Source organism: Zonotrichia albicollis, chromosome 5, assembly GCF_047830755.1.
Source record: "Zonotrichia albicollis isolate bZonAlb1 chromosome 5, bZonAlb1.hap1, whole genome shotgun sequence".
NCBI lineage: Eukaryota > Metazoa > Chordata > Aves > Passeriformes > Passerellidae > Zonotrichia > Zonotrichia albicollis.
The window spans coordinates 10799357-10813166 of NC_133823.1; the positions used below are offsets into that span (position 1 = coordinate 10799357).

The 13810-nt window shown below is 37.1% G+C and overlaps 1 protein-coding gene across 4 annotated transcripts in view; it reads left to right on the forward strand.

Moving 5' to 3' along the window:
- LRBA (LPS responsive beige-like anchor protein) overlaps positions 1-13810 on the forward strand; it is a 368802-nt gene that overhangs the window by 37806 nt on the left and 317186 nt on the right. For all 4 annotated transcript variants that reach the window (XM_074540769.1, XM_074540771.1, XM_074540770.1 and 1 more), the window contains exons 3-14: positions 3096-3327; positions 3454-3554; positions 5765-5860; positions 7824-7945; positions 8051-8177; positions 8947-9066; positions 9374-9520; positions 10369-10566; positions 11131-11264; positions 12525-12633; positions 12742-12894; positions 13498-13666. In XM_074540769.1, coding sequence (XP_074396870.1) covers positions 3096-3327; positions 3454-3554; positions 5765-5860; positions 7824-7945; positions 8051-8177; positions 8947-9066; positions 9374-9520; positions 10369-10566; positions 11131-11264; positions 12525-12633; positions 12742-12894; positions 13498-13666 — 1708 coding nt within the window. The remainder of the gene's footprint in view (positions 1-3095; positions 3328-3453; positions 3555-5764; positions 5861-7823; positions 7946-8050; positions 8178-8946; positions 9067-9373; positions 9521-10368; positions 10567-11130; positions 11265-12524; positions 12634-12741; positions 12895-13497; positions 13667-13810) is intronic.

The following is a 13810-nucleotide window of genomic DNA, read 5'->3' on the forward strand; positions in this document are numbered from 1 at the left end:
CAGTGAAGCATTTCTTTCATATCTCACATCACTTCATTGCAAAGAAAGGTTAAGTGTGTTTAAATTGTCTTTTTGGTTTTATTTATAAGTGTTTTAGTGCTATTTTATGCTAAAAATTAGTGCTACTATGTTGACTTCTCATCAGTTTAATTCCCTGAGGGGGGAAAATACACTTTCTGCATGTGTATTCAAAAATTGCTGTATTCTCCCTGTTCTCAATCAGCTAAATGTAGAACTATTTACTGAGAAGCTTGAGCTATTGCTTTAGCATATATATATATATATTTGAAGGTGGATATAACTGGCAAAATCCAAAATTTGTGAGGCTGTATTTGAATGCTGCCCTTTAAAACCATTCCTGTAAGCTTGCACTTAATTCTACATGCTGGGGAAAGAAAACGTTATGCCACCCTGTGGGTTGCTATAAAGATTGTTTATGCAGCTCAGCATAGGACTTAAAATACGTTGAATTGGAGAATTTTGAAAAATGTACTGTGCGACACAGGAGACCAAATCATGCTAAAGTGCAGGGAAAGACTATACATCAGTTCAAAGGCTACATTATTCAAAAAAATACAACCATAAAAAAGGTAATAAGATTACATTCTCGCACTTCATGGCTAGTAAGGTGCATTAAGCTGCTCAGATATTCATAACTTACTGTGACATTTGGGAAGATTACATTTTGCTGTGCACAGCCATTACTGCAGCTCAGATAATAACTAGCCAATGCATGGACCTGGATTATGATCCCTGTCATTGGAAACAAATTTGTGTTTTGAAGGTTGATCAGTTTCAAATCACCATTAGAAAGGGTTAATATGACATAGTGTGGGGGTGTGTGTGCCTGTGTGTATCTAATGGATGTGCATACATATTGTGCATCAGCTGCACCCTGCCTTGGCTTTTCTCCTTTCCCTGGCAATTTTTTTTGTCCTCACTTCCCTCACAGGAAGTGTTAAAATGGTAATTATTTTTTACCATAGCATATTATTCCTAGAACGTCCTTCCTGAAATGCTTATGTTTGCAGATGAGATTGGAAACCTAATTTGACAGCTTCCTGGATGGGTGGGTTCTGATAATAGTGTATGTAGCCAAAAATGAAAGATTGGTGGGGTGGACTATAGGGTGAAGGTAAGGTCACCTCCAGTAGCTGTATGTGGTTTTCATGTGATAATTGATGGTTGGCTGATAGTTAAAACCAAATGCATAGAGAGTTGAATTTCTTGTTAAGAATTAGCAGGTGGTTTGTGGCCAGAATTTAATCTTTAACTGATCTGTCTCTATGCAGAATACAATATTTTCTTTGTTTCTTACCTTGAATTTAAGAAGAGTATTCTTGAGGAATGCTTCAGTTTTGTAGAAGATAAATTCAGTGAAATGAGGTATAACTCTGATTATGTATTTTACATTTTCAAATGCTCTGTTGAGGGTTTTCTTTAAGGGAGGGTGTATATTTTTCTTCACATTTGTTTTGAGATAATTCTGTGTGAATTTGTTTTGCCTGGCATACCCTACAGAGCTTTCTTGAGTTAGGCCTCTGTTCCATCTTTTGGAAGGAGAAAGCTAAGGCTTGGAGGATGGTGATGATTTGATGGATTTGTTTGAGTTGACAGCATGAGTTGATATAGAGAAGCTGGGAATATAACTCAAGTCATCCCATTCAGTTCTTGCTGTTTTCCAAGATGTTGTGGAAGCATCTGACAGTAAATTGCATAATTATTTTTCATGACCCAGAGAGGAGAAAATGGAAAAGTGTAAATTGCTTTTTAGAAATCGTTGCCATGTGACATTGTCTATTCTGTCAAAAGAGCAGTAACTTTCTCTGTTTTCTGTGATGTTTGGCACTACTGATTTATTCCCAGAAGTCCAAAGATTGCTTCTTCAAGTGGCAAGGTTTAGACACTTGAGGAAAATGTCTGGTAATTTCTGTGGTTAATGAAGAGCATATGTTCTGTTCTGTAAATTGTTCTTTGGATCCTGACTAGCTGAGAGGAGCTGTTGGAGCTAATGTGGAAGCAAGTTAGGGTTTTGGGGCAGTTTAGACCTGGTGTGACTTCAGCAGGTGACAGTACTGAAGCTGTTAATGGCCAAAGCCTGTCAAAGAGCACCACTGTGTAGGAAGGGAAATCATAACATAAACTTGCAGAAGTGAGAGTGACCTGAAATATTTCTGGTCATGAGCCATTTGATAATTTGAGTCAATGATATCTGAATTCTTGTTTGTATGCTGGTATGTAATGGTTATTTTGGTAAGCATGGCACATTTTTAAGGTTAATACAGCTCTGAAGTTCAAGAGAACTTTAGACTGGATGTAGGGAGTTGGTATAAATGGGTTAACTTAGTATAATGCATTTTGCCTTCATCTGGAATTTTTGTTTTATTAAGTATGCAAGTGAGAGTGGAGCAGGTTATTTCCTTCCCCCCTTTACAGGCACAGGCATATGTGGCCTGTTACTCTCTAAGAGACCTGAAATATTACAGGATTTAAGTGTCACAACCAAATCACAGCCAGAGGCTTGGAACAGTGCTGCTGTTCCACATGCCTGCAAATACAGCAAGCCTTTGCTTCCTTTGGGTACCTGGGGCTGCTAATGAACCTGGCAGTTAATTCTTAACCAGCTTTAGTCACTGGAATGTTTCATAAGTGTTTGTAAGTGGCAATATTTCTGATGTGCATCAGCTCCTTTTGCCTAGAATTGCCTTCTTAGTGGAGATTTGTTAAGCAAATGTGAGGTCACTCCAGGTCATTTAAGATATCTCGACTGCTTTGTTGGGCTCACCTGTTTTAGAACATTCACTTGGTATCTTCACTTTTCAGCTCAACTTGGGACATGTCTATCCTGAACTACTCAAATGTTTTCTGCAGCAATTGTCTGATAATAGTTGACACCTTAAGAGCACCTTTGTTACTCAACAGAACTTGAAAAAGAAGAAAAGTTAAACGGTATAAGATAGAATAAATATTGGCCTCATTATTATGTTTTTTCCCCTTCAATAGTTTTCTTCTCACAGAATGAATTACTTTAGACATAGAGTAATATTTTGATACAGTTGCCTTAAGCATTTTTTTTTAATATTTTTCTCTGAAAGCTCGTTGGGGGCCAGTTTGACTTGGAAATGAACTTTATCATCCAAGAAGGAGAAGGCATCACCTGCATGGTGGACTTACTGGATAAGTGTGACATCACGTGCCAGGCTGAGGTTTGGAGCATGTTCACAGCAATCCTGAAGAAGAGCATTCGGAATCTGCAGGCCTGCACGGAGGTGGGGCTCGTGGAACAAGTGCTCAGGAGGATCGACAGAGCTGACAACATGATTGCAGGTACAGCCTCCCCTGGTGTGGAACTCCAGCTCCGCTGCTTCTCATGGACACAGTTACTAATTAGATGATAAAAGTTTGCCTTTGTGTTTTATTAAGCTCTTACATTCTGTTCTTTCTGCTTTTCAGATCTCTTAGTGGACATGCTCGGTGTGTTGGCGAGCTATAACCTGACAGTTCGAGAGCTGAAGTTGTTCTTCAGCAAGCTGCAAGGAGAAAAAGGGAGATGGGTAAAACAAAACACAAAACTGAAACAATTTTTATTGTGTTGCTTTTGTTTTTCCTAATTTTCACAAGTTAAGACCGTTCCAAAAACTTCATGATAAACAAATTTTGAATGTACCAAAAAATATAGGGAGCTTTCTTGTATTATATAAAGAATCTTTTTACCTGGAAGCAATTAAAATACAGAGTAGAATATTGATGAAGTTAAATTTCTTCCTGAACCCATGGACTGTATTAGTCCTTTTTAACACCTGGGAATAATAAGGTGACTCTTAGATGTTTTTATGCACATGATTTTATTTTTTTGATTCCAGCTATGTGAAATTGAAGGAAAAAGGCATAATTTTTTTTAAATCAGAAAAGAGAAATAAGTAAAAATGCCTACAGAGGCAGATCTGTTTGCTCCCATTTTCACATTGCTGTACTTTACTTGAGGATGAAAAAAAATTATCCAGTTAGGGAAGTGAAAACTTTGGCAGAAATTGAACTGAAGGAAATAAGTCCCAATGAAAAATTGTAAAATTTTTCTCTTGTTCCTATGTGGAATAGAAAAGGACCCTGAGTTACAGCTGAGTAACCACCTTCCCTAAAGTAAAAATGTGTGAGTTGTAGAGGCCACCTGATAAAGTTTTCTTCAACACACAGTTGTTGTTTCATTCGACTTGGGAACTATTTTAACAATAATTTTACCTGCTTTGAGTTTTATTTCAGCTCCTGTTATTTCCAAATACTCTGGCTAGTGTAGGGGAGAGGTAGAAGTGTCTCTGTTGACTTCAAATAATTAAAAAAATAGTATACCATATAAAAGCAAGTATGCACACATAATACTGCAGACTTTAAAAGGCCCTTTGAAATAAATAACTCTGGAGATCTTAACCTCCTTAAAGAAAAATACTCTAAACTTTATAGATGGTTTAAACTTAGTAATTGAACATAGAGAGTATATTTAACTGTAGGTGAAGTAAAGTTGTCTCTGTAACATTAACTTTTTCATTTCCTGTCTCCCTGCTATTTGCATTTAATTTCCTTTCCTTATTAAAGAACAAATGCAGGGGAAAGCAAGAGAAAAATGCCACAGTTGGATTGCCAAGGAGTTGTACAACTCCATAAATCTTAAAATCAGCAGAACTGGGAAGATACCAAGTGTTTTGCTGCAACACAATTTGCCTGGTCAAATTCAATGGCACTGCAGACATATAAGCAGCTCTCAGCATTTCCTCCTCAGTTTGAACTCAGATTCTTGAAGCACTGCTTAGCTCACTCCAACTTTGGTACATTTGAAATACTTGTGATGGATCATGCAATGCTCCAACATCATGCATGATTTTCAGAGGGTAACTGTTAACAACAGAGTGAAAAAAGGCAGTTTCAGGAAAGTACCAGGATTATAAAATTGTAGTTTGAAAATAGATCTGCTGGAAAGATACGGTGTGGTGAAAGACAAGACACAAAATTGTTCTGTCACTATGATCAGTATTTGTGGTTCTCCTGTTGTTGTGAGCTCATACACTTGATTTGGAGTTTATAGTTGCAGACTGTTACAATAAAATCAGCAGGATATGGGTGGTGGAGAAGTGTTAAGTATTCACACTGAGCACTCATTTAGGTGCTCCAAACTGCCCTTGGGACTTGAATCTTTCTCCATGGACTTAAGTGAAAATATAAACCAAATCAGTTTAATCTAATATGTGACTGTCATCCTGATGAAAATAATTCTTCTGCTGATCTTCCCTCTCTCTTTTGCTAGCTATTCCCTGTCGTCCTTGTGCTGGCACAGGTTTCACTCAGCCACTTCCCAGAACAGCTGGAATTAAAAACTGGTTTGCATTTGCTTTCCCTAAGTTAGTTTTCATCTCGACCAGTTCCTTTTCTTTAGCTTCCAGCAAAGTCACACAGAGAGGTGATGGGAATGAACAGACAGTGGCAGGAATCAGCATTCAGGGTCAGTTCAGTTTATGCTGGGTGAATGCGGCCCTGGCCTTCAAGTCCTTAGTGAAGTTACCTAATTAACTTTAATCCAGTGCATCTATGTTGTGTGAAGGTATTCATGACTGTTAATGTTGTTTTATTGAGAGTGCTGAGTGTCTTAGTAGGATGTTATTCAACCATGTGCAAAGTTTTGAAATGTGCTAAAATTTGCTTTTTGTGTGTATAGTCTTTTCTTTCTTAGAGGCTTGTTTTACTTATTTACAAATGTAATATTTCTCTTTGTCAGCCCCCACATGCTGGGAAGTTACTGTCTGTGTTGAAACACATGCCTCAGAAGTATGGACCTGATGCCTTCTTCAACTTTCCAGGAAAAAGTGCTGCAGTATGTGGATATTTTACATTTCTTGTTTGTTTGCTCACTGTTCTATTAAGGCCTTTGGTTATTTTCATTTATGGTGTTCTTTGTCTCATCTGTCATTGTCATAGAGTTCTAACCAAATTTTTTTCACTGCCTGACACCTACACTAGTGCCTGAACAAATTGTGTTTATAATAGATGTGCAATATCACTACAGAAGGACAATACTATTACATAAAGAATGGATACAAATGAGGCTGCTTTTTTGTATTTCGTTGGGGCTTTTTCAGACTGGTTCAGTTAAATTGTATTGCAAGGGGAATATACCTGCTTTTCACTCTAGATGCTTATGAGAAATCTTTGAGAAAGCATTGATCCTAGACATTTATAGGCTGAATAATACTGAAAAGGATTAAATTTAGCAACAATTAGTCTTTTTGTAATTGTTCATGTGACTCATTTCTAAGTTCTGTGGTGTTCACTTGAAAAAGAATTTGAAACTAAATAGGCATTTGGAAAATACTCTGCAGAATCTTCTGATGGAATTCAAGTATGTCAACACTTTTGCTTCTACAATTGTAGAATGAAAAATTATGTTCAAAATTCCATGCTTAATTCAGAATAAGATTTCAGTAAGATTTATCAGATGACTCTTTCCCGTTTTCTTCACATAAACCCATTAGCTTTCTGCCTTGGTGGCTTGAGATCGAATTTCACCAACTTGATGACATAATGAATTATTTTTTGAATGAAAACTTTGGAGACTGAAAAATGCTGACTACTAGAAAAGTGCTCCTGCAGTTTTATCACATGCAACAGAACTTGGCAATAGAAAGACACGTTTATGTTAATTTTGGTTATTGGTGGTTTTCTATTTAACTTCTGTTTTAACTTATGTTAATTATGTTTATTGCTTGAACCATATTTTATGATATTGGGGTGCCTCAGTAACCTTTATGTAGGTATTTTTATATATATTTAAATTAAGAAGTTTAAGAAATTAAGTATTTACTATAATTTCTCTTTTATCCATTGTGAGTTAAGTAAAGTGATAATGCTGTCAGTTCCCAAGACTTGGCTGCAAAGACATGGAGACTGGTTAGTTAGCTGATCTACAGAAGGATTTATAGCATTTTGTGTGGACAGGAGTAGCTGAATGGAACATGGGAACATAATAACAAGCCTGGAGACACTTGAGTTCTTTGAGGTTTTTTTATTCATTGATATTGACCGTCTGGGTGGCAGATCAGAGGTTACAGCACTCTTAATTGCAGTGTGTATTGCAAATCTGGGCTGCACACCAGTAGAAAGCTAATAGTAATGCTAAAAAACACAACAAACTGAAAAACTCGAAAAAATAAACCCCAGCTGTTTGAACCAAAGGATTCTAACACATGGTTTGTAACTCAAGGGCTTTGCACTAAAAACACAATGTTTGATATGAAGATTTTGCCTGGTGGAGATTGCATTGTGTTTCATTTGAGGAAGTTTGAAATTCTGTGTTATGCTCTCTGGAAGCCTACTTAAATATGAATTTCAGGAGAGAAAATAATTTATTAAGTGGAATGTGGCCAGCTTTCTCTTTATGATCAGTTATTTTCCTGAATACCAACACTATGTGAAAATGGAACTCATTATTATGTCAGGTTACCATAAAACCAAATTAATCTTAATTTGCTCTTTGAAAAGTTGTTATTCCATAAGGCTTTTACTAAAGCATTTAAGTTTTGAAGCACAGGTTACTATTAATAATCTTTTTTGACGTATAAAGGTCAGTTTTTAAATATTTAAGTTATTAAAATACTGTAACAATCAAGTACAAAGAGAACAGAAGTTAGGCCAGATTTTTTTTTCTTCAGTATAGAGGAACTGTATACATTTGCAGTGTGCCTCTGTTTATCAGCATATATTTGTAGATTGTATCTTAAGCTGCACACTTTTACTGTTGTGTTGATCTTTCTGCATGAATAACTTGTTGCTTTCTTCAGGCTATTGCCTTACCTCCTATAGCCAAGTGGCCCTACCAGAATGGATTTACTTTCCACACTTGGCTAAGAATGGATCCTGTAAATAATATTAATGTGGATAAGGATAAGCCTTATTTATATTGGTAAGTATTGTGTAAAGCTGATATTGTTAATGTTCAGTTTCTATTAATTTTTCAATGATTTCTGCATCCATCTGTGTATGTGCTGATTTTGTTCTGATTTGTCAGTTTTCGAACAAACAAAGGACTTGGTTATTCTGCTCACTTTGTTGGAGGCTGCTTGATCGTAACGTCCATAAAATCAAAGGGAAAAGGTTTCCAGCACTGTGTAAAATTTGATTTCAAGCCACAAAAGGTGAGTGAAAAGAATGATAATAAGTTTCAAATAAGTTTCACGAGTCTAAAATTGTAGCCTGGGAGTCTGTGTTGTAGCTGTTGAATAATCTCATCTTTCTGTAGAAAAATAGTTACACTGGAATGAGCAAAACAAATATGTGTTCTGAATTCTTATTTCTTTTGAATTTTGCAACTAAAACATGAGTTGATTTTGTTACTGGTGTTCAAGGCTGATTTGCTTATTAGGTAGTGTTATGTGATGTTGGATGTTCCCTTTTTCACTTAGATATTCTGGAATTGATGTAAACATCTTGTGGGAGAACAGGCCTCCTCAGGAATTCCTTATCAGTAATCCCTTGCTGTAAATATGGATTCTGTTTGTGATAATTTGACATGCACAGCCTTTGAGAGGCTTTAGTCTGGAGCCATCCTTGCTCTTTGGAATGGCATTTGTATTAGTCCATCCTGCTAAGAGTAGCTCAGTTTAGAACTTATTTACAGAGTAGTTTCAGTGTAAATTTGGTTCAGCATTGTCATAAAGATTTTTGGAGTTGTATGCTATAAATACCTTTTAAGCCCCTCTGTGGAAAGAATGGCGTATTATTCTTTAACATAGCAGTGCAAGAAAACTCACCAGTGACTTATTAATCTTTTCTACTTAAAATACATCTTTCAGTCTTAATTTAATTCACATAAAGAGTTGAATTTGTTCTTCCAAGCCCCACTTGAATGCTTAAGCTACTCCCAAGTGTTTATAGAGTCATATCAATTGTTTTTTTATTGTTTAGTGGTACATGGTGACTATAGTGCACATCTATAACCGCTGGAAGAACAGTGAGCTCCGGTGTTACGTGAATGGGGAGCTGGCATCTTATGGGGAAATAACGTGGTTTGTCAACACCAGTGATGTGAGTAATCCCTGCACACTGTCTACAGCTGATCATCTTGGTGCATTACATAGATATTCTTTGCCATTTTATTCATAAACCTCCCCATTTTATGCCTTTTTAAAAAATATTGAAATAAAAATGGTAACTTTTTGGTAGAGGAATAAATTGTGGTTTTTTGCACCTCAGAACTTAATACTTGTTTCTGCTGAGGCTCTCAAGTACTTGTTTATGTAAAAATATTCCCTATAAAATATGTATTTTTTGCATGATTTGCTTGTGTAGCATGGATTAAACCCTGTTACTGGGTTCTGTTTTCTGTTTTCAGACGTTTGACAAGTGTTTCCTGGGTTCTTCAGAAACAGCAGATGCCAATCGAGTGTTTTGTGGGCAGATGACATCTGTTTACCTTTTTAGTGAGGCTCTCAATGCTGCTCAGATCTTTGCCATTTATCAGCTTGGACTGGGATATAAGGTATCTTAGTATTGACTTTCCTAAGTTTAATTCTTTATGGTAGTTCTTAAGAATGCTGTGACACCTCTGTGTCAAAAAAAAAGATCTTACAGTGTAATATTTTTATTAAACTCTTCTATGTTTCTTCTGTAAACCTATGTATGGCCTTAGAAGCTACAAGTAAGCATTAGTTCAGTTTGTTAATTTCTTATAGAACAAAAAGATCGGTGCTCCTGTTTGCTTCTCAGAATTTCCATGTTGGTGATTGGGAGAGGGAGAACACAACTGTTATCTCAGACTGGGTTCACTTTTTCATTGAGGCTGAAAACTTTACATCAGTTATGATGTATTTGTTTTAGAAATGTGGCTTTATAGTTGCTTGTGTTAGTGGGGTTTTTTAAATGTGTGAAGTCAGTGCTGAGGATTAGTTTTGTTGCAGTGATTTATTATTTGTTTTGTCATAGCCTGAGGGGCACTAATTGAAGGCTGTTGTTCCCCAGCAGCTGCACAAACATACGCTAAAAAAATTGGTTCCTTTTCTATCTGCTCCTCAATTATTAGTTCCTTCTGAGTGAACATTGCTGACAGTCCTGCTGTTTCCAGGCTGATGTGGTTCTTGTACATTACCCACCATCCTGGCACTGATGCTCTTCAGGGGACAAAAGAATTCTGCCATTTTAATGCTGTGAAATTGACTTTGAGTGTTGTGAGTCTTTGGTTCTTATGAGAACCTTTCTTTATGAAATACTGCTTGATTAAAGAAGCAATATTTTAATCATTTTTTGCAATAGTTGTTCTGATCTGTATCTTCAGTGTGCTTAATCTAATTTTTTTCTCTGTTCCTTCCTCAACCCTGCTTCCCAATCCAGGGAACATTCAAGTTCAAGGCAGAAAGTGATCTCTTCCTCGATGAACATCACAAATTGTTGCTATATGATGGCAAACTCTCCAGTGCTATTGCTTTTATGTACAATCCAAGGGCTACAGATGCACAGCTGTGTCTTGAGTCATCCCCTAAGGATAACCCTTCTATTTTTGTTCATTCACCACATGCCCTCATGCTGCAGGTAAATCAACATTTTCATAGATTTGGAGGGTTTTCTGTTTGAAAACCTAAAATCCAGTTCTGTAGGGATTTTGATATGGAATTGCATATAGGTTGGGATTTTTTGGGTTGGACTTGCCCCTGTTTCTTGAACTAAAGAGGATGCCAAAGAATCCTAAGAAAAAAATATATTCTATTAATAAATACAAAGGCTGGGTTAGCTTTGAAAAAAAATTCCTTCTTCCTCACTTCTGAGGTGTTCACTCCCCTACAGATGTTCCCTGGCTCCCATCCTTTGCCCTGTTGATATGAAATCCTTTTCTTCCCTGTGCTTTGAATGCTACCTCCTGTATATTCACCTGAGGATCTGCACTGTAGATCTGTGTCTAGAAGTATCTGTAGCTAAAGCAGTAGGTCAGGCATTCTGGGTGTTTGGTGTGACTGTGGCAGCCAGTTTGTTTTTACTGTTTCTTTTTGTTTGGTAATAATACAGCTTTTATATTGAAAAAATTAAAGGCTATTTTAACAAACTTTTTTAGTGTCTGAATGAGGTTTCAATATTTAATGTTTTTTTTTTCTCTGTCAGGATGTGAAAGCAGTCTTGACGCACTCCATCCAAAGTGCCCTGCACTCCATTGGAGGAGTGCAGGTGCTCTTCCCTCTCTTTGCACAGTTGGACTATAGGCAATATTCCTCAGACCACATTGACACAACTGTTTGGTGAGTGCATGTACTTGCAGTGTCCTGGGCTTTGTTCCTTTGAAGTAAAGGAAATTGCCTGTTGCTTTATCCAGTGGCAGAGTAGTTGGCATTGTCTTGTGCAACAGTGAATTATGTCTAAGAACAAAAAGGTTACAGGCAAGACCTCAAAGTGATGCACTTGTTTGCACCACATGTTCTGTGAAAGCTCACAGAGAATCAAAATGTACACAAATTTTATAGTTGACAACTTTTTTTTCTTCCTGTGTAGCAGAATAATGGGTAATTCTCTTGAGTTTACTCCTGTCATGGAGAAAATTCACTGGGGAAGGCTTCAAGAGAAACTCCAGGAAGGGTGAATTTTTCAGCAACATGAGGTCGTTCCGTGGAATTTTTCTTGGTTTTGTTTTAACCTTCAGATTTTTGGAGGATACTGTTACTTAGTGTTGCTGCTAGGCTTTTCCTCTGGTTTGGGCTCTGGTACAACTACATCCAACTTCTGAACACCCAGACACAGAAGCTGGAGAAGCTCTAGAGCTTCTAAGTTAAAGAGCAGTGGTAAAAGCAAAGAGATTGCTTTTTTTAGAATTCTGGTGTAATTGCTCTGATTCATTGCATTTGTAGTTTCATGACTGTTTAAAGATGATCTGTATCCATATTGTTTCTTAGAAGGAATGGTCACAATATTCCTTCAGCCCATCTGTTGGTGTCTGGTGTCTCCTGAGCTGGCTCAGACTTGGGCATCTATGTGATAAGTCAGGGGTTTGATGCAGTTGCAAGTTGGCTCAGCAATACAGGGGTTTTCAACTGCTTGAAGTCTTGATCCACAGGCAGTAATGGCTTGACAGGAATATTACCTCTGGCAGCAGGACAACAGCAAAGCTGTGTCTAGAAAAATATTTGCTCATCTGATAGCTTAAGAAGTAGAATGGCAATTGTAACCGATCTTACAACCGATCTTGTAACCGTTTGTAGTTGAGACATAAAGCACGGAGTAGTACAAACTTGTTGTTTTTTGTGAGAATTCAGAAGGATTTTGCTTTTATGGTTATCTCAGAGTTCAGAATTTCAAGTTAGAAAGGCATTAATAAAATAAAGAAGTTTTTTGAAGCAATCATTCAAAAATTAGTCTTGCTTTTTGTTTTAAATGTTCTGAGTTACATAACGGAACATTTACTTAACATGTATGTCAGGATTGTGTGGTGGGAGTGTTAATTTGGAAATACTTTATCTTGCTGTTACCCTTTAACACATTTTTGTTTACTAAAATATGTTTTCCAGTTCTACTTTACTGGCATTCATCATGGAGTTGTTGAAGAACTCTATTGCTATGCAAGAACAGATGCTGTCCTGTAAAGGCTTCCTTGTGATAGGACACAGCCTAGAAAAGGTAAAGTAAATCTTCCTTAATGTTTTACATTAATGTTGAATTTTTGTTGAGTTAAATACTTTTCCTAGACTGTTGCAGGGCTCTCTTTAAGCAAATCTTCTTTTGCAGTCTTCCAAAGCTCACGTTACCAGAGCTGTGCTAGAACTTTGCCTTGCCTTCTCAAAGTACCTGAGCAATTTACACAATGGGGTACCCCTGCTGAAGCAGCTGTGTGATCATGTTCTCCTGAATCCTGCAATATGGATTCATATCCCAGCACAGGTAAAATTGCTTATCCTTATCAATAAGGTATCTTCTGGTGTATTGATTTGGGAGTGTTGAAACTAAGCCTTTACTCCAAAGAATTATGGGTTTCGGCTCCACAACAGAAATCATCCAGAATTGTCTTCAGGCTCTGCTTTGCTGCATATAATTGCTAAGTTTTGCCAACTCTCAGGGTTTTCTGGGATTTGGGAAGCTTGTAGTGTTCTGCAGAACAGAGTTGTGACTTTTCACCCAGACTGGGAAGGAAGTTTGAATGGGTTAGCTGGGAAAAACTCAGCAATTTTTGAAGAGGAAATTATCTTGGTTCTCAGATTTTAAGTCTTGATATAAATTGGAAGTGAGCATTTTTTGTTTTGGTGAATTTCTGTTCTCTGACAGTGAACAACTTTGATCAAAACTTTGCAGCTGAAACCTTATTACCAGCACTGCACAGTTTCAGAAATAGAATTAAATTTTTCATCAGTTTGCAGAGGTTTTAAGACTAAGCTTTAGAGAGAAAATCTATTTAGGACATTTTGATAGATAAAATGTAAGAACTCAGTTGTCTGACATGCCGTAATTCAGCTGTGATGCTTTTTGTTTTCCTGACTGGTGGTGTAGGTTCAGCTGACCCTGTACACTTACCTGTCCACCGAGTTCATTGCCACTGTTAACATTTATGGCGCAATCCGGCGGGTTGGGACAGTTCTTTTGGTCATGCACACCCTCAAGTATTATTACTGGGTGGTGAACCCTCAGGATCGTAGTGGGATAACTCCCAAGGGCACAGGTATGTACATATATGTATACTGGGTTTTATTCTCACAATCTGATGTTTGTTTTATAAAAGTTTTATATACAATGTTTAGAATAGATCTGTCAGTTCTTCAGCAATAATTACCTTTCAGTGGGGTGGGTTCCCTGTAACAGTGAG